Source organism: Rhinopithecus roxellana, chromosome 10 (assembly GCF_007565055.1).
Source record: "Rhinopithecus roxellana isolate Shanxi Qingling chromosome 10, ASM756505v1, whole genome shotgun sequence".
In the NCBI taxonomy this organism is placed as follows: domain Eukaryota; kingdom Metazoa; phylum Chordata; class Mammalia; order Primates; family Cercopithecidae; genus Rhinopithecus; species Rhinopithecus roxellana.
In genome coordinates this window covers 64104223-64125683 of record NC_044558.1, presented here as the reverse complement: position 1 = coordinate 64125683, position 21461 = coordinate 64104223, and the positions used below count along the sequence as shown (strand labels likewise).

Genomic DNA, 21461 nt, shown 5'->3' with positions numbered 1-21461 from the left:
GGAAGTATTCAGCCATGGGTACACTTTTACAGAAGTACTACTTCAAAAAACCAGAAACTTTCTTACCATTAGGACTTACTGAAAAGAGACAGAAGTAACTTTACCAAAGGTTCCTCTACTGCAGTGGTTCCAGACTCAAGGCGAACAGGGGGCCTCTGAAAATCTCTCCCTGTCCCTGCCTGCAATTCACACGGCCTTAGGAGTTATTTTATAAATGGGGTATGGTTTCATTTCTCTGCTTAGAAACCTTAGACAACTTCCTACAAGCACTAGGCCAAGCCGACAAGCCTCAGGACAGCGAAGCACCTGCGCAGTTAGGCCTGGAAACTTCCAGCTCGCTCCCCAACTCCCTGCCACCGGTCTACGCTTCAGCTCTAACACCCATGAATCCACAACCATTTTCTGTTCATGAAACTTCCTTCTTTTGATTCCTTCTGAAAAACTCGTACTTAACCTGAAAAGCTCAACCTAGACAACAACACAATCCCTGATAAGCCCTGTCTGTCTCGTTCTGCCATTCTGTACACATTCTGTACGCATGTCTCCTTGGCACGTTTGACTTTTCCAGCCTGAGTTGTCTGATATGCCCATATCTTCACTTTTCGTATACAGGCATTTGTTTTCTCGAGTTCACTCTGCTCTGAACCTACCCTCCTTTTCTGCCTGTCAGCAGTGACGTCCCTGCCCATCAGGGTGCCTGGCTCCCAGCCATCCGACCCCGAGGACCACCCAGTCTTTCCCTTAGTCCACAGCGAAACCCTGGACATGAACTCTTTTCAAAGCTACTAACTCAATTTCTGCTTTCTGACCATAACCTTCTACGTATACTACCCTTCCATCTCTCCAGTTCCAACTAACCTGCATTGCTACCTCATGCAAACCTCTAGTCCATGAACCCACCTTCACTTCTCAACTAGACTTCAGCTTCAAGGACGTGCTCATCCGTGTATTGCTGACTCTCGTGCATCCAATGCCACCAAACTCATGCTAATTCCCACCCAGGACCCACCTGATCTTTCAAGCATCCATAACAGCACACAAAGAGACAATGTCTAGATCCAGTACAGACTTATGAATTCCAACCACAGCCTTAACAAAGGCCAAAATCCATAAAAATTAATCATGTCAACCAACTCTAAGGCTGGTGAGAAGTGAGTAAAATAAGGATGGTGAAAGAGCAGGCCTTCTCCTTGGCCTTGCTGTCAGAAGCCTATTAAACACTTCTTCCTCCTCAGTTAATCCCCCTTGTACTGTCCTCTGTGTAGGGGACACCAGGTACACTACAGCTCTTATCGCCCTCTGTATCTTGCTAAGAGCTGCATGACAAGAGGGGAGAGGGGCTGAGCAATGATTGTGATCACAGTAATCCAAAGTTCTTTATGCATAAGTTCTGTTCTCAACTAAATTTAAAATCCCCCACATAATTTGAAGGTCTATTTTACTATGTCAGACTGCACACGTATCTGGTTTCCTATTAGATGAGGATTTTAATCCTTCAAATTATCTAGCATAGTGTCTACAACATAAATTCCTAGTAAAGAAACGACGTACCAGGGGTGGGTCAAGATAGCTGTGCGTTGCTGACCACGTCTGGGGGGTGATCAGGCTGTACAGGGGGAACTGCTGCTGGGGGCTGTACATGGGAGGGAAGTAGAACGATGTCGCGTAGCGCTGCTGGGCATACAGGTTCACGTCCAGGGGTCTAAATCCATTCTTTGGCAAAAATGTGTTTATAGCTATTGCCTTTGCTTTTATCCGCGCCTGTTTGAAAATATGTAAGTTTCTATTAGAATACTTAAGAACATCAATTTGCAAATAAACAAAGAATAACCAATGGTCTTGCTTACCTTAATTGGTTTTCCTTGAAAAGTTTTGACTTCTTCTCGAAGGTATTTGTAAGCCTAAGGGCAAAATTAAGTACAAAATTCCATTTGATTAACCTTATGAATAAGAGGCACCAATAGGTCACTCAATAGCTCAAATAGGGAAATATATAATTAAATTATGGTGAACAGAACTTAGAATAATGATTCTTGACACCCCCTGGGTCACAGATCCCTTAAAATAACCTCATAAGAGCTATGGAACGTGTGTACCCCAAATTCTCACAAACAAGATTTGTACACAATTTTGTAAGTATTAATAGATGCCACAGAAGTCTCCCAAAGACCACTGGCTAAGAACCTTGGTGGAAAATGGTGAATACTGAGTTCCTAGTATTAATCCCAATTTCAGATTAGGAGTATGCAGTTCAGGAAATACCAGACTGGAAGGAAAAGGATGAGGATCATAACATTCTTTACACATCTCCTTGTTCTTCTCCACACTAATTCTACATTAAACCCCTATAAAACTGTGAAGGCCCTGCACCTCTGATTCAGTCTCATCCGATCACATTCGCCACGCAGGCTGGCAGAGCTCACGCTCAGCCCCACAAACATGGTTACTCTGTCTTCCGTTCCCCTTCCCCTCCGTCCAATTCAAACCCATCTTTCAGGTTTCTGTGTTTTCTTTTCTGAACCCCAGATATTGTTTATACCATTTAACACTTCATAATACATGTGTTAGTTTCCCCACAAATAAGATGCTTCCTTCCCTTAAGGGCAGGAAAACTACTAACTCCTTACACCTCCTGACAGAGCTTACTTCTCAATACCACTAAAAGCATCTTCCAACACACAATGAAGTCTGCTGGGAGATGAAGATTAGGTTCAAATTTCCCCCCAAACACTTTGCAAATAGTAAAACTTTTCTCTGCCCAGACAGAAGAACAAAACTGATTTTCCTAGGTTGCTTAGCTTGCTGTCCTTAGAAAGTAAAATCACATGATTTTTATATTGCTATAAAAATTGTCCATACAAATATACTCATTTAAGTTTCTACAATTTGATTTCCTCTGCAGATTATATTCAAACTTACTATCACAAATAATCTCAACGCCCAAGTTTAGTCCCAACATGCACTAATACTAAAAACTGGTAAACTATGCCATTCATAGGGTGATGGTGGAAAGAACTTACCTGTTGTGCATCAGCTTCTGTTTCAAATGTAATAAACCAATTATCATTATATGCAAATTCACAGTTTATAAATTTTGGTAAATTATCTCCTTTAAATAGTGCTTCTACTTCCTACAGGAAATAGAGATGTTAGAAATTAATTCTCAACAATGCCACTTCTTGTCCTCACCAAAAATTTTTTAACAAATGCATTATCTGAAGGAACTATACTTAACAAACTAACATACCATGATGCCTAGTAACTTTCTATTCCAAAAAGGATGAGGATTCAGCAGAGCTTCCAGAATCAGAATCACAACACCACAGAGAAAAACAGCTACAGCTTCCCCTACTCTCAAGATACCATTAAGCTAAATTAATGTGAAAACTATCACACCATTTTCTGGGCTGATAATTTCACAACCTTAAAAAAAAAAAAAAAAAACCTTGCTTGGACTTCTGCTTCTGGCCATGATGGTCTAGATTTACTCTCCCAGATGACTCAATTAAAAAAACGAAGACAAAATGCATGAAGAATGGTTTCAGGCCCTGAACCCCAGCATGTACACGAGTGTGATCCCTGAGAGGGACATGAACGGGGTACAGGGCGGGGATTGGTGGCCCTCAGTGCCTGGGCCGCAGAGCCCGCAGGGTAAGCCTGCAGATGGCCTTCCCCACATCTCCAGCCTGGAAAACAACTGCCTGAAGGATGAGAGGGAACAAGCCCAGGGCAGGCTCACCAAGACAAGAATGGTTTGTTTTCCCACTAGCCACCGTGGAAAACTCTCCTAAACCCACAGGATAGCAGGGACAGTGGCTCAGAAGGGCACTGCTTCAGCCGTGGGGAAAATGAGCCCTGGAGAAAAGGCTGCTCTGATTCCACCTAACAAGTTGGCTCCAAGTAACTTAACTGCATTTCAAAACAAAGCTCAAGAATATTTATTAGAATACAAAAATATTCAGTAAAGTAAAATTTAAAACGCCAAGCATCTCCTCAAAAATCACAAAGCATGCAAAGAAACAGAAAAATATGACCTATAATGCAAAAGATTAGACCTAGAAATGATAGAGATGATAGTAGAGACGATAGACTTAATACACATAAAACGTTTACTGCATGTATATTCCGTATCCCATGAAAGGTAAAGACTGAGCATGTTAAATATACACGGAAGATTTTTTTAAAAGACCCAAATCAAACTTCACTGGAGATGAAAAATACGGTGTCTGAAATTAAAACTACACTAAATAAAACAAACAGCTGGCTAGACACTTTCTGAAGAAAAGGGCGAAAGGGAGAAGAAAACATTTAACAAAATAATGGCTCGATAAATTTCAGGTACAAGAAGTTTGAAATCTACACCAAAGTATATTGCAATCAACTTGCTTAAAAGCAGTAGTAAAATCTTCACAGCAGCTAGAGAAAGACTTATTACACACAGAAGGACGGTGATAAAAACCACAGAAAACATACCAGAAGAGAGAATATCTTTAAAACACAGAAAGGAAAAAACCCCATCAATCCAGAAATCTATATGCAGCAAAAATACCTTTCATAAATAAAGGTGAAAAAAAAAAAACATAAATAAAGGTGAAATAAGATTTTCCCAAACATACTAAAGCTGAAAAGAATTCATCATCGGCAGACCTGTACAAGACATGCTAAAGGAATATCCAGGCAGAAGGAAAGTCCAGATTTACATAAAGGAATAAGAAGCACTGTAAATGGTAAATACTGAATAAACATAAAACACGTTTTTCTTATTTTTAATCTCTTTTTAAAAATGACTTGTTTAAAGCAAACACAACAACGATGTATTGTGAGGCTTATGACTGTGTAGAATTAGAATGTATGACAACAGCACAGGCCAGAAGTGGAGAATGGGAGAGCGTGGCTGTAAATGGGAGAGCGTGGCTGTAAATGGGAGAGCGTGGCTGTAAGGTCAAGAGGTCTGCTGCTCTGTGAATTACACGGACTCTAGTACAGTTAGAGGGTCAGCTGAAAACCCTACAGAAAGGGGGTCCAATCTTTTGGCTTCCCTGGGCCACACTGGACGTGGAAGAACTGTCTTGGGCCACACGTAAAATACACTAACACCAACGATTGATGAGCTTTTTTAAAAAAAAACAACTCATAATGTTTTAAGAAAGTTGATGCATTTGTGTTGAGCTGCATTCAAAGCCGTCCTGGGCGGCAGGCGGCCCACGGGCTGGAGAAGCATGCCCTAAAGCACAACTGAAAAACAGAAACAAAGAGTTATACCTAATAAGTCAAAAAAAGGAGATAAGAATACACATTTAATCCCAAACAAAAGGAGGGAAAAGGGAAAGAAAATGAAGAACAGAAGAGACAAACAGAAAACAAACAGCAAGATGAAGAATTTAAATTTAATCATATCATTACATCATTAATCTCTTAAATGTAGATGGGCTACGCTCTGAATTAAAAGACAGAAATTGGGCCGGGTGCGGAGGTTCATGCTTTGGGAGGCCAAGGCGGATAGATAACAAGGTCAAAAGATCAAGACCATCCTGGCCAACATTGTGAAACTCTGTCTCTACTAAAAGTACAACAGTGGCTTGGCATGGTGGCGCATGCCTATAGTCCGAGCTACTTGGGAGGCTGAGGCAGGAGAATCGCTTGAACCCAGGAGACAGAGGTTGCAGTGAGCTGAGATCACGCCACAGCACTCCAGCCTGGCAACAGAGTGAGACGTCATCTCAAAAAAAAAAAAAAAAAAAAAAGACAGAAATTTTCAGATTGGATAAGAAAAACAAGACCCAATTACACACTGCTCACAAGAAATCCACTTTAAATACGAAAACACAAACGGGTTAAAAGAGGATAGAAAAGACCTACCATACTAATGTCAATCAAGGAACGCGAGAGTGGCTATATTTATACCAGATACCAGAAGAAAAACAGCAACAAGGAAAAACAGGGCCATTCCATAAAAAATTTCTAGCCAGGTACACTTCAAAAAGTACAAAAGGAACTTGACAACCAAATGAACTACAGAAAAGGATTCCAGGGATTCTAATGCCCTATGCTGTTGTCCCCATCACTGGTAAATGCTTATTGGTTAAAAGACAAAACACATCAACGCAAAAGTCACACTTGACTAATGGTAAATTAGGATTATTACTTTTAAACTCAAACAATAATACTTTCAGGCCACTAGACCATCAGTCTACTAGTGGCAAGAATGGCTGACTCCTCTGCCTCTGGCAAAATCCTTTTTTTTTTTTTTTTTTTTTTTTTGAGATGGAGTCTCGCTCTGTCGCCCAGGCTGGAGTGCAGTGGTGCGATCTCAGCTCACTGCAAGCTCTGCCTCCCGGGTTCACGCCATTCTCCTGCCTCAGCCTCCCGAGTAGCTGGGACTACAGGCGCCCGCCACCTCGCCCGGCTAGTTTTTTGTATTTTTAGTAGAGACGGGGTTTCACCGGGTTAGCCAGGATGCTCTCGATCTCCTGACCTCATGATCCGCCCGTCTCGGCCTCCCAAAGTGCTGGGATTACAGGCTTGAGCCACCGCGCCCGGCCGGAAAATCCTATTTTTAAGAAAATCAGAATCAGTATTTAAAATGTACATCACTGACAAGCACCTAGTGACATTTAAAGAAGAATTTTCTGGAAACTCTTAGCCTACATTTCTAAGACCCAGTAGAAGGGCTCTATAATAATTATACAGAGTCCTTGGGAACTTCTTTTCTTATGTGGATTGTTTTAGGCTACTTATTTTCCTTCCTTTTTTTCCCAACTTTTAATTTATCAAAGTTTCCTTTAAACCTTCTCTCTTTAAGACTTTCATTGCTCAAGTTTTACAACAGATATAAGGTCAGCAGTTTTGAATAATATAAATACTCCAAAATCAATGTCTACTGCTAAATGCAGAAAATTCTCTTTGGTTTAAGTTTCACAAACATTTCAAGTCTTAAAAATTAGGATCTATGTTTTAAATATTACTTTAAGTTAATACAGATGTCCAAATTAGTCATAAGAAATATGCTGGTCCTCGGCCGGGCACGGTGGCTCACACCTGTACTCCCAGCACTTTGGGAGGCCGTAATCCCAGCTACTCAGGAGGCTGAGGCAGGAGGAGCACTTGAACCCGGGAGGCAGAGGTTGCAGTGAGCCAAGATCGCGTCACTGCATGCCAGCCTGGATGACAGAGCAAGACTCCGTCTCAAAAAAAAAAAAAAAAAAAAGCAAGAAATATGCTGCTCCTTCATATTCAGACCCTTAATAAAAATAGGAGGAAAAAATTACAATCCGAAATTCTTTTTCTCCACATACTACAATACAGAACTAGTAAAGAGAGGCTGAGTTGAACAGAAGGACCACACTTACATGAGAGTAGACCACACTTACATGAGAGTAACAAAATTTCTCACGCCAGGCAGAGAAGTTTGTTGGAATCCTAACCTTTGTCACATGCTAGTTTTCCTTAAGAAACTCTCACACACACTGACCCACTCGGACTGAAAAGCTAAATTTGGAAGCCTGAGCAGCGATGTCCATTTCCTCTGCAGAGAAGGTGTGTGGAAAGATGCAGCATGAATGACGAGGCGGAAATCACATGAGAGATGAGACCAACGACAAACCCAGGCTTCCTGTGGCCTGCAAGTCCCCAGAGCAGGCAGAGTCCGTTTTCTGAGGTAGGATAAACTAAGTTCCCAGCACCTCATACAAAGACTTTGCTTCATGATTTCCAGGTGTAACCATCAGTGTGTTTACTACACAGAGCAACTCAGTTTAGGCATCTGGATAAACAGCAGATTTTATAGCAACATGTAACAGTAGATAGCTTTTCATTACTTTTAAGCTATCAGATACTGTGGTTCCCTAAAATTACTGCCCAAGTCGGGTGAATCATGAGGTCAGGAGTTCGAGAGCAGCCTGGCCAAGAGGGTGAAACCCTGTCTCTACTAAAAAATACAAAAATCAGCCAGGCACAGTGGCAGGCGCCTGTAATCCCAGCTACTCGGGAGGCTGTGGCAGGAGAATCGCTTGAGCCTGGGAGGTGGGGCTTGAAGTGAGCCGAGATCGCGCCACTGCACTCTAGCCTGGGCAACAGAGTAAGATTCCGTCTCCAAAAAAAAGAAAAAAAAAAGGACTCCCCAAGTTCCCGGTTCTCTGAGAGGGGCTGTGCTGGCTCGGACCAGGCTCCCGGTTCTCTGGGAGGGGCTGTGCTGGCTCGGACCAGGCCACTCTGGTGGCTCAGGGAGTTCTTCATGATGCCTCTTTGACATAAAAATACTTGTTTTGAAAAGTTATTTATCACAAAAGTGCTTTTTTCTTGATTGTGGGTTTACTAATCTTATTTTTAAATGAATATTTAAATATGTTATTTTTAATTTCTAAATATAGAAATGAATAAACCTTCACTATCTTATTATAAGGAGTCCTGGGATCAAAAGGTTTGGGAATCATTCCCTCCTACTCTGTAACTCAGTGTGTGTAAATCCTGGGAAAACAGTGTTAATGTAATTATTCAGTCTAAAAAACACACAGCCCAAAAAAAAAACACAAAAGCAAAAAAAAAAAAATCAAAACCAACAAAGACCTTTGGGAAAATGTCCAAGTAACCTTCAGAGGAGAAATTACTTACTTCCACAGGGGTAGATTCAGGTATTTCACGCAATATTACTATGCAGCGATTCTGATTTGGCCTTACTTTCTCTCCCTTTTCATCCACTTGGACTAAAGGTAAAGCTATAAAGAGAAGAAAATTCAATGGTCAAACAAAAATATTAAAATGCCAGTGGAATGTGTTACATTCTATTACTATATTACTAAATAAGCTAAATAAACCTGCAAATAATGGGTAAGCTGTCAAAACTTTTGCTCGTCTAACACAATCCACAGGTTTTAAGCCGATCTCACATGTTAGTTTTCAAAACTAAGGAACATGAACATTTAAAACCCTGCAAGAGCCACAATGTATGTCACACTATGAAACAAAGGTTCTAAACAGCTCGAGCACTAAAGCAGGTAAAATCCAGGGTTAATGGCCTTCTCCTTTCCACAAGTGCCTCAAGTGAAATAATCTTGTCTTATAGCTTGTTTCTGTGTGCCCTTCCCTGGAGCCCTGGTGATCATCTCTTACCTAACGGTCCTGCACTGTTTACATTAGGACCCTGGCGTGACTGCGGTAACAGACCTAATTCAGATTTTGCCAGTTTTTACATAAATTGTGTTTTGGTGTCACGTCTATGAAACTATGCAATGTGCAGATTTGAGTCTCAGCAAGTAATGATGACAAGGAGGGCTCAGAGGTGCCCACTGTTGCAAAGATACAAATCACCAGCATCAGGATGAAAGTGGCAACATCATTACAGGTTCCATCAACAGGAGAAAGGTACCAACGGAATATTATGAAAACGTTCACACTAATAAATTATGTGAAACAGAAACATTTCTTAAAAGACATAAGCCATCAAAGCTCACTCTACAAGAAAGGTAACTGGGGCATGACCGTAATTTAATTTTTTGTATCTTAATCTGACAAAAGATCATCAAAGACTCATATGCTGAAAACTGCAAAACACCGCCAAGCGAATGTTTTAAAGACCTACATAAAGACATAGTCTGTGCTTGTGGGTTGCAAAACTTAACATTGGTAGAATGGGTAAATTCTCCTGGAGTGAATTTACAGAATCAATGCAATCCCAATAAAAACACCAACAGGACTTTTGGAAAAACTGTAATGATGACTCTAAAATTCATACACAAATGCAAAACATTTAGAAGAGCCACAACAAACCTGGAGGTTCCGTACCTACTTTAAGACTTACTATAACGTTACAGTGATCAAGACACTGTAGTGTCAGCATCAAATCAGACAAATCATCAAGGGAATAAAACACACGTTCCAGAGATCAACACCCATGTGCACGGGCAGCCAGCACAACAAGAGCCCAGACACGTGGGTGCTGCAGCAGATACACACAGGACACACACCCCACACCATGACAAAACATCAGACACGTGGGTGCTGCAGCAGATACACACAGGACGCACACCCCACACCATGACAAACATCAGACACGTGGGTGCTGCAGCAGATACACACAGGACGCACACCCCACACCATGACAAACATCAGACACGTGGGTGCTGCAGCAGATACACACAGGACGCACACCCCACACCATGACAAACATCAACACAAAAAAGATCACAGACTTGAACGTTCAAATGTAAAACATAAAAGGAATAAAAGGAAAACTATTAGAACCTTGGACCAAGCAAAGATTTCTTAGGTACAACACCAAAAGCAAGATCCGTAACAGGAAAAAACTAACAAATTGGACTATAAAAATTTCTACTTCTGCTTCTCAAAAGACACTGGTAGAACAAAAAAACCAGCTGTACACTGAGACGGCATATTTGTAAATCACGTATAAGGACTTGTATCCAGAATACCCGTAATATATATTTCAGTGTACACACATACATCATTGACAACGTGACTGTGGGGCAAAGAAGCATCTTTTCAACAAGCGCTGCTAAACCACTCCACATCCACAGGCAGAACATTCGTCTAGGTGCAGACCTGGCACCACCATTCACAAAAATTAACCCCAAATGGATCATGGACCTAAGTGTAAAACGCAAAACCTTAAGTCCTAGAAAACACAGGAGAAAATCTAGAAGACCTTGGTCTGACAATAACTTCTTAGACACCACACTAAAGACAAGATCCGAAAAAACGTCATAACATTTAAAACTACTGCTTTGTGAAAGGCAATGTCAACAAGATGAGAAGCCATTGACTGATGGAAAATAGGTGCAAAAGACACATCTGAAAAGGACTGTTAACATCAAAATGCACAAAAAACTTAAAAACTCAACAAGAAAATGAACAAGATTAAAAAATGGGCAGAAGACCTGGACAGACACTTCACAAAAGATTTACAGAGGGTGAATCTACATATGGAAAAACGTTTCACATCATATGTCACAGAGAACGCAAATGAAGACATCAATGAGATGTCACTGCACACCTATTAGCACAGCAAAAATAAACAACAACGACACCACCAAGTGCTGCCGAGGATGCGGAGCAAGGGGAACTCCCATTCGCTCCCGATGGGAACGCAAAGTGGTTCATCCACATTGGGAGACAGTTTGATGGTTTCTTACAAAACAAATCATATTCGTAGCATATGATCTGGCAATTGTGCTCCTTGGTATTTATCCAAAGGAGCTAAAAACTTATGCCCACGCAAAATGTGCACACAGATGTTTACAGGAACTTTATTCACAACTGCCAAAACTTGGAAGTAATCAAGACGTCCTTCAGTGGGTAGATGGATAAAGAAACTGTGGGACATCCAGACGATGAACTATTATTCAACACTAAAAAGAAATGACCTATCAAGCCATGAAAAGACATGGAGGAACCTTCAACGTATATTGCTAAGTGAAAGAAGCCAATCTGAAAAGGCTACATCCTACCGGATTCCAACCCTAGGACATTCTGGAAAAGGCAAAACTACAGAGACAGTAAAAAGATCAGTGGCTTCCAGTGATTGGGGGAGGCGGGGATGAATGGGCGGAGCTCACAGGATTTTTAAAAAAAATTTTTTTATTATACTTTAAGTTCTAGGGTACATGTGTACAAGGTGCAGGTTTGTTGCGTATGTATACATGTGCCATGTTACATATGTATACATGTGCCATATTGGTTGGTACATATGTATACAGGTGCCACAATGAGTTAATGGGTGCACCCGCTAATTCATCATTTACATTAGGTAGATCTCCTAATGCTAACCCCCTCCCACCTCCCACCACCCCACAACAGGCCCTGGTGTGTCATGTTTCCCTTTCCGTGTCCAGGTGTTCTCTTTATTCAATTCCCACCTATGAGTGAGAACACGCAGTGTTTGGTTTTCTGTCCTTGTGATAGTTTGCTGAGAATGATGGTTTCCAGCTGCATCCATGTCCCTACAAAGGACATAAACTCATCCTTTTTTATGGCTGCATAGTATTCCATGGTGTACATGTGCCACATTTTCTTAATCCAGTCTATCAATGATGGACATTTGGGTTCGTTCCAAGTCTTTGCTATTTGAATAGTGCCGCAATAAACATACGTGTGCATGTATCTTTACAGCAGCATGATTTATAATCCTTTGGGTATATACCCAGTAATGGGATGGCTGGGCCAAATGGTATTTCTAGTTCTAGATCCCTGAGGAATTGCCATACTGTCTTCCACAATGGTTGAACTAGTTTACAGTCCCACCAACACCGTAAAAGTGTTCCTGTTTCTCCACATCCTCTCCAGCACCTGTTGTTTCCTGACTTTTTAATGATTGCCATTCTAACTGGTATGAGATGGTATCTCATTGTGGTTTTGATTTGCATTTCTCTGATGGTGAGTGATGATGAGCATTTTTTCATGTGTCTGTTGGCTGCATAAATGTCTTTTGAGAAGTGTCTGTTCATATCCTTTGCCCACTTTCTGATGGCGTTGTTTTTTTACTTGTAAATTTGTTTGAGTTCTTTGTAGATTCTGGATATTAGCCCTTTGTCAGATGAGTAGATTGCAAAAATTTTCTCCCATTCTGTAGGTTGCCTGTTCACTCTGACGGTAGTTTTTTGTTTTTGTTTTTGTTTTGGTTTTTGGTTTTTTTTGCTGTGCAGAAGCTCTTTAGTTTAATTAGAACCCATTTGTCAATTTTGGCTTTTGTTGCCGTTGCTTTTGGTGTTTTAGACATGAAGTCCTTGCCCATGCCTATGTCCTGAATGGTACTGCCTAGGTCTTCTTCTAGGGTTTTTACGGTTTTAGGTCTAACATTTAAGTCTTTAATCCATCTTGAATTAATTTTTGTATAAGGTGTAAGCAAGGGATCCAGTTTCAGCTTTCTACATATGGCTGGCCAGTTTTCCCAGCACCATTTATTAAACAGGGAATCCTTTCCCCATTTCTTGTTTTTGTCAGGTTTGCCAAAGATCAGATGGTTGTAGATGTGTAGTATTATTTCTGAGGGCTCTGTTCTGTTCCATTGGTCTATATCTCTGTTTTGGCACCAGTACCATGCTGTTTTGGTTACTGCAGCCCTGTAATATAGGTAATATAGTTTGACTTCAGGTAGCATGATGCCTCCAGCTTTGTTCTTTTGCTGAGGATTGTTTGCAGATGACATGATTGTATATTTAGAAAACTCCATTGTCTCAGCCCCAAATCTCCTTAAGCTGATAAGCAACTTCAGCAAAGTCTCAGGATATAAAATCAATGTGCAAAAATCACAAGCATTCTTATACACCAATAACAGACAGAGAGCCAAATCATGAGTGAACTCCCATTCACAATTGCTTCAAAGAGAATAAAATACCTAGGAATCCAACCTACAAGGGATGTGAGAGAGAACTACAAACCACTGCTCAACGAAATAAGAGAGGACACAAACAAATGGAAGAACATTCCATGCTCATGGATAGCAAGAATCAGTATCATGAAAATGGCCACACTGCCCAAGGTAATTTATAGATTCAATGCCATCCCCATCAAGCTACCAATGACTTTCTTCACAGAATTGGAAAAAACTGCTTTAAAGTTCACATGGCTCAGAGGATGTTTAGGTCAGCAAAAATACCCTATATGATACTGTAATGGTAGACACATGTCACTATACAGTTGTCTGAACCCACACAATATACAATACCAAGTGAACCCTTATGTAAACTGTGGACTGCAGGTGATAATGATGTATCCGTGTAGGTTTCATCAATTATAACAAATGTTCCTCTGCTGAGGAATGTTCACATGGGAAGAGGCCATGCATGTGTGCAGGGGATATAATGGGAGATCTCTGTACTTTGCTCACAATTTTGCTGTGAATCTAAAACTGTTCTAAAAAATAAAGTACACTGGCTGGACACGGTGGCTCACGCCTGTAATCCCAGCACTTTGGGAGGCCAAGGCGGGCGGATCACGAGGTCAGGAGATCGAGACCATCCTGGCTAACACGGTGAAACCCCGTCTCTACTAAAAATACAAAAAATTAGCCGGGCAAGGTGGCGGGCGCCTGTAGTCCCAGCTACTCGGGAGGCTGAGGCAGGAGAATGGCGTGAACCTGGGAGGCAGAACTTGCAGTGAGCCGAGATCACGCACTGCACTCCAGCCTGGGCGACAGAGCAAGACTCTGTCTAAAAAAATAAATAAATAAAGTATACTTCTAAAGAAAGGACTCAATTGTTAATAAAACTAATAAACTATGTGTGGGACATCTAAATAGACACTACTGCAAGAAGAAAAAAGAAGGCAAATAAGCACATTTTAAAAATGTTCAATTTCATTAATCATTAGAGAAACAGAAGTTAAAACCTCAAAAAGATACCACTATATAGTTATTAGAAAACATAAAATTAACATGATTGCATACCAAGTGTCAGAAGGATATGGGAAAATGGAGCTCTCATCCCTGCTAGTGGTGGCCAACCGTAAAATGGTCCAACCACTTTGGAAAACAGGTGGGTGGTTTCACAGTTAATCATACACCTAACAACACAATCCAGACATTCCACTTCTGGCTATCTACCCGAGAGACAGGGAAGCACATGGTCACGCAGAGACTTTCACACAAGTGTCCACAGCAATTTGTAGTGGTCAAAACCTGGCAATAACCTAAATGTCTAACTGGTAGGTGCATGAACCAACTGGGAATATCCATTTGAAAGAATACTTCCCAGCAAAAAGAAGCAATCACCTACTAATCCAGTAAACAACAAAATAGTTATGCCAGACCAAAAGAAAGTGATATTGCATAATCGACTCCATTTACATCAAATTTGTAAGTACTGCAAACTAATCTGTAGTGACAGGAAGCAAATCAGTGCTTGCCTGGGGAGGGGTAGAGGAAGCTTGGCGGGGGTGGCTGTGATGGCTGTGTTTGGTATCATGATTGTGGTAGTTTCATGGGTGTATAAATATGTTAAAACTTACCAAATGTACACTTAGAATGCATAATTTATGGCATGTAAATTCTACCTCCATACAGGCAGGGGTGTCACTCTCTGCACTTCACGCCTCACCCAACTCACCTGCCTCCATGACCTGACACTGAAGGACGAGCTTCAATCCCATTCATGCTTTCCCACCATCTCCATGCTCCTCTGAACCCACAAAAATCTCTGTGCTTCAGCTTTACACACCCCTAAGCTTTATATACATGGTATCACCATGCACAGATTTGGAAATATGCTTTTATAAACATTATAATTTTAAAATTTATTCTTGTTGGAATATGTAGGCCTAGCTCACTGTAACAGCTCTGGTACTCACTGTGTGAATATAACAAAATGTATTTATTCTGGTGACAAATATTTTAGCATGTCTTTTTAATTAGCAGTTTCAGTTATATTAAGGGTAAAAGCAGCACTTGAATCAGACATACTAGGACATGCACTGTATGTTTATCATGACATTAAAAATAATCTAGAAATGTAACTTACACAACTTAACGCAAGAGCTGTAGTATTCAAAGTAAAATCATTCAGACAATCTTGAGTTAAATTTTTAAAAAGATAAAATTAAATATTCATCAAGTATCTGCTATGTGTCTGAGTCTCTGTTAGGTATTTTGGGCACAAGATTTAAACATAAGATGAGGCCAGGCATGGTGGCTTACACCTGTAATCTCAGGACTTTGGGAGACTAAGGCGGGCAGATCACTTGAGGTCAGGGGTTTGAGACCAGCCCTGCCAACGTGGTAAAACCTCGTCTCTACTAAAAACACAAAAAATTAGCTGGGCGTGGTGATGCATGCTTGTAATGCCCAGCTACTTGGGAGGCTGAGGTAGGAGAATTGCTTCAACACAGGAAACAGAGGTTGCAGTGAGCTGAGGTGGCACCACTGCACTCCAGCCTTGGCGACAGAGTGAGATTCCATCTCAAAAATAAATTCATTCATTCATTCATCCAATTTAAATTAAAAAAAAAAAAGTAAGATGAGAACTTTAATCCTGTGGACCTATTTATGACATGTTCATCCTCTTAAGAACTACAATTAATGCAATAACTTGCTAACGATATTCTTATCACACCGGTTCTTACAAAGGCATGTACATCTCTGTCCAAAAATCGAGTGAAAAAAGACAAAATGAGAAACTAAAGAGATGAGTGCAAATGGATAAAAGGTAAGTCATAAAGAAGGCAGGAGGAGATGGGACGAAATAGGTGACGAGGCTGCCCTGGATCGCCTGTGGGCAGGTGGGCTCTGTTAAGTAACCACACAGAGCAATTTAATATCCTCATGGCCGGTGGAAACCACTTCTTGCCAGTAACAATCAACTGAGAAATCATCCCAGTGGGGCAGCAGCATTTGCAAGGTCTGTCCTAAAAGGAATAACTAAACCTGGAACTCCTAATCGTAACCAAAAAGACTTCAGAGTATAAACAGGGACAAGAATGCTGCTGGCCTTTCAAAGATGGGGCCCAATTCAGCTGGCACAGACCACAGCTTCTGTTCTGCATGGTGACACCAGGGGGCATGGCGCCATCCTGGGAGATGGCAGAGCCACTCTCAGAACTCACAGTCAATGGTAATCATGTTTGCCAGTTTCTTCACTGTCTCCAATAATTTAATAACCCACGATATCTGTCTAAAAACAGAGAAATAGAAAACTTGTATTTGTGAAAAGAAAATCCAACTACACTCTAAGGTAAGATGCTTACCTTTTTACACTACTGTAAAGTCAAATCCACACAAGAATAAAAACACCTGCACAAACTGTCGCCAGTACAGTTAAGCCAGGGACAATGTGGAAACCCTTCTATGTGAGTAGAGGCAGTGGACTTAAATGAGACTTGAGGTCAGGCTTAGCAATGTCCAATCACTCAAAACTACGCAGGGGGCATCGTCAACACTTCATGCTTAAACACTGTTTGATGTTGCCAAATTTCAAAGAAACAACTTCACTCACAACATAATTTTTTTTTTTTTGAGACGGAGTCTAGCTCTGTCGCCAGGCTGGACTGCAATGCCACAATCTCAGTTCATGGCAACCTCCGCCTCCCAGGTTCAAGCGATTTCTCTGTCTCAGCCTCTCAAGTACCTGGGATTACAAGCACGCACCACCACGCCCAGCTAATTTTTTGTATTTTACTGGAGACAGGATTTCACCATGTTGGCCAAGACAGTCTCAATCTCCTGACCTTGTGATCCGCCCACTTCGACCTCCAAAAGTGCTGGGAATATAGGTGTGAGCCACCACACCTGGCCCACAACACAATTTTAAGAAAAACTGCAATAATTATTTCATCAAAACATAAACAGGAAGTTGCAATTTGAAAGAAACACCTTTAGTGGCAAAACTGTAATTAAAATGTATTTTACTTTAACTATAAATGTTATTTTTATTTTGTTTTTCATGAATGAAACAGCTATCTTTAAAATTCCCATTAAAAAGATTATTTTCTACTTCATATGGCCCAAAACTTGTTTGAGGTTTCATAATGGATCCAACTGGCATTCCCAGGACTATCAGGCGCTACTCCAGAATTACCAGAACTGAGCAGAAAGCAACGGAGGCAAGAGAAGAATCTGACTTGCCATCAAGGACCTTAATGTTTGATGGCTATACATTTAAAGGTTCACACTGAGAAGACAAATACTCTAAGGACAAGTATTATTAATTTAAAATTGTCGTTTACTTACATCTTAGCACTTCCACAATCAAGTCCACATCAGTGCTGAGCTTCTTGATGTGGTCGAGGTTAGCCACCGTTGTGATTGGCACATACTGGTCACTGTCCATCTGTGATATAAGATACATGTCACTAGCAAGGTTCTCCCTGTTGAAAGAAAACAATCTCTTTTAATCAATATTTCTTTAAAAAGAAGTTTCACCTACTGCAATTCCAGTTTCACAAGAGGCATGAGTGTGGCATGGTATTGCTTTGGAGTCAAATCGGAGCCCAGGACCCATCTGTTATTTGCTGTCTCTCCGGCCTCAGTTAAATTTTTTCAAAATCTCAGCCTTGAAGAGGCAGGGAGTGCAAAAGTAAAAGTATACTGCACTTTCTACAATCAAAATTCATGAGAAGATGGTTATTTTTAAATAAGATCTAATTATTTGTAGCTGTCATTTTTGCCCTAAGAAGTATTTGAGGAGTTTATTAAAAATACATACAATTTTGTTAGGCTGGGCACGGTGGCTCACGCCTGGAATCCCAGCACTTTGGGGGCTAAGGTAGGCAGATCACCCTGGCTCAGGAGTTTAAGACCAGCCTGACCAATATGGTGAAACCCTGTCTCTACCAAAAATACAAACATTAGCCAAGCATGGTGGCAGGCACCTGTAATCCCAGCTACTTGGGAGGCTCAGGCAGGAGAATCGCTTGAACCCAAGAGGTGGAGGTTACAGTGAGCCGAGATCGCACCATCGCACTCCAGCCTGGATGACAAGAGGGAAACTCCGTCTCAAAAAAAAAAAAAAAGTAAAGTACAGAAATCCAGCTGAATGAACAAGAAAGGAAAACATAAAAAGGCCAAGATCATGTCATTCACAAAATTCCTCCTGTGGACTCCGGAACACTCACTAGAGAGCCTGTATCCAGCCCTGGCTTCCTGGCAGCCAGAATTGAAAAGAAGGAAACAGTAACTTTACCCACAAAATCCAAAGGTGAGCCACAAATCATCAGCAGTTTGGGCCACGATGAGCTATTTTCTGGTGTTTTGGTCAAAGATCAATGTTTCCTGTGAATTCTCAAGGCATCGTACCATGTAGTAAACAAGGTCCTAAGAAACATTTCAAAACTGAAAACAGTGCTGGGTTCCTGGGGCCTCTGCTCAGTGTCCCTCGGTGAAGGCCCATGACTGCCGATCAAACGGAGGCCATGCAGGAGGAGGCCCTGCTCCACCCTCATCTCGGCCGCCTTCTAGTTGTAGCTGATTTTGGCCCCATGGGGCTACAGAAGGGTGTGAGTGGCAGAGGACTAACACCTGTGGCCCCCAGGGTGCTCCACTGGTGCCCCAGCACCTCTTGCATCTACTATGCTCAGACTCCAAACGTGGAACAGCATGGGCACGGGGAGGAGGCCAGCAGAGCCCCTCACACCTCCACTCAGACAGCCCACAGGCTTCAAGGAGCCCCTAGTAGACACCTGTGTGGGATCCTCAGGGCTCCAGAGAAAACACCAGGAAAATCATCATCGACAGAAAACCTCACACACGGCCAATCGGTTGTCGCCACACTCAGAGAAATTACATCAAACCCAAGCCCACCTTCCTTTATGTCCAGTTCTGCCATTGGAACTTTAAAGGTTTTACGAAGAAAATGGTTATTACTCAGGGGGGAAAAATGATTAAAAATGAGTGTTATATAAACAAAACAACTTGCTATCTCAGTGTTTGATGTGTTTTCAGAAACAACATGGCACATTTGTTCTCAAACTTCGGTGTGATGAAGAGTCTGATTCAGCAGCACAGGGCGGGCCAGGCCCTTCAGACGGCACTCCGGACAGTGACCACCACCACCACCACGGGGACCACTGACATGAAGGTTCCATTCCGTTCTCAAATGTCAAAAGACTGTTATTACTCAATATTCCACGTCTGAATACTCATATATATGGATATGAGTAGATACTCCTTCATAAAATATCACATTTGTATATAATTTAACTATTTGCACGAGACTAGAAATATCAGGATTAGGAAAACCACCACCAGCCTTACCTGGACAAGCAGAACTCCAATGTTTTCTTAAGTACTTCCCGCGGGTCTTCCTGGCTTTCTGGTTGAGACTCATTTCCTCCTACAGAAAAGTAATAATCAACTTAGGAAAAACGGCTTAAAATTTAGGAAGCAGATAATTCAGTACAGCAGTTCTAGTGCCTTCAACTTACGTTCTGACACAACTACATAAGTGTATACTCAGTATGAAAAATGCTACTTTACCTATCAAAAAAGTAAATCATGCAAAAAAATCTATTCCTTTATCCCCCAAAACAAAAACAGCACAGTTTAGAAAAATAATCTAAGTCTCATTAGCAGAGTTTAGCACGGGCTTTTTCTACCAGAAATGACAAGTGTAAGTTTAGTTCATGCCTTGTCTCACTGCAAAAAGAATTTTCAAGTAACCTACACAAACACAAACACTGAACAATAATAAAACATAGAGGAAAAAATTAAAACAACAACAACAAAGATAACTGGCAAACAACCAAGGCTGGAGATCATAAACAGGCCCTACAACACTAGACAGTTTCTACAACAGAGGCTCCAATTTGCCTTTCAACTTCCAGAGTAGAAGGAACAAGTGAGAATTGTCATGTTACAGAATTCCTATAAGAGAATGATAAATAAACCAGATCTTCAAGAGGAAACAAAAGCTGGATCTAAATCCTGGAAGAAATTTCTGAGAAGATGCCAGAGGGCATGGTGTGTGTGGTCACAGGCAGCACAGGGCCGTGAATTTGAAGCTCTATAAGACAGAGCTGGACTCTGGACACTGCATAAACAGGTATTTTAATAATGTTGAGACGACAGGCACTGAAATGCTAAGAACTAAGTTTTTTCTACATTCCTATACAAATTAGCATGGTACAATCATACATGAGCCATGCTAACACAGGAGACACTTGTATCTTAAAAGTCAAAGTTAAAGACCATGAAAAGGCAAAGACAAAGTGGAGCGTTCAGGACAAGTAAGAGGGGCAGAGAGTTTGTACAGTGTTATACAATGAGCTTAGTAAAAATCCACCCCCATCAGCAAAAAGAAAACAAAACTGCTAACGCAACCATAACACAAAACCAAACCATGGGACTCAATGAGACTGAACACTGAACACTGAGAACACAACCTGATGCCACTGTCCATCTAGACTAAAGTGTCTCCGGGTCACTCATCTGAATCCACACGCCACCCCCACGTTTAACAGGTGTTTACTAAATATTACTATGTGCCCGGCACTATGGCAGGCTCTGTGAATTCAGCCTGAATAAGGCAAAGCCTGTGCTCTCGTGAAGCCAACACTCTCGTGGGAGAGGCAGACAACAGACAGTTAACCAGTAACTACATACATCATGTCAGAGAGAAACTGACACTGAGGGAACCACCCAGGATGAGGGGCAGCAAGGCCTGGTGCCATCCAGACAGGAAGTGCCATGTGATCTGATAGAGGAGGGGTGGGGCACGCAGGAAGGTGGGAAGTGTGTTCTAAGTGGGCAGCCTCAAGCACAGGCGTCCCAAGATGGGGCCTCTCAAGGGGTAGAGTTCAGCAGTAGGAGGCCAGCACAGCTGAGAAGAGGGGTGATAGACACAGTAAGAAATGAGGTCACAGAGGCTGACATGTGTGAGATCAAGGAGGACGTTAGAGGATGTTAGAGTAAACGTCATAGAAAACCAATTCAAGGCTGACATTTTGAAAAGATCTCTGGTTCCATGGTGTAGACAGACTGCGCAGGCACCCGCCGGAAGTTAATGCAATCACTGAGGACAGGG

At 41.5% G+C, this 21461-nt stretch overlaps 1 protein-coding gene across 4 annotated transcripts in view; it reads right to left on the bottom strand.

Moving 5' to 3' along the window:
* The window catches only part of LARP4B (La ribonucleoprotein 4B), a 125035-nt gene that overhangs the window by 16307 nt on the left and 87267 nt on the right, over positions 1–21461 (bottom strand). For 3 of the 4 annotated variants that reach the window (XM_030938641.1, XM_030938639.1, XM_030938640.1), the window contains exons 6-11: positions 19694–19772; positions 17672–17808; positions 8611–8714; positions 3021–3131; positions 1848–1901; positions 1552–1761 (exon numbers count right to left, since the gene is read on the bottom strand). In XM_030938641.1, coding sequence (XP_030794501.1) covers positions 1552–1761; positions 1848–1901; positions 3021–3131; positions 8611–8714; positions 17672–17808; positions 19694–19772 — 695 coding nt within the window. The remainder of the gene's footprint in view (positions 1–1551; positions 1762–1847; positions 1902–3020; positions 3132–8610; positions 8715–17671; positions 17809–19693; positions 19773–21461) is intronic. The other variant, XM_030938642.1, reaches the window with a different exon arrangement.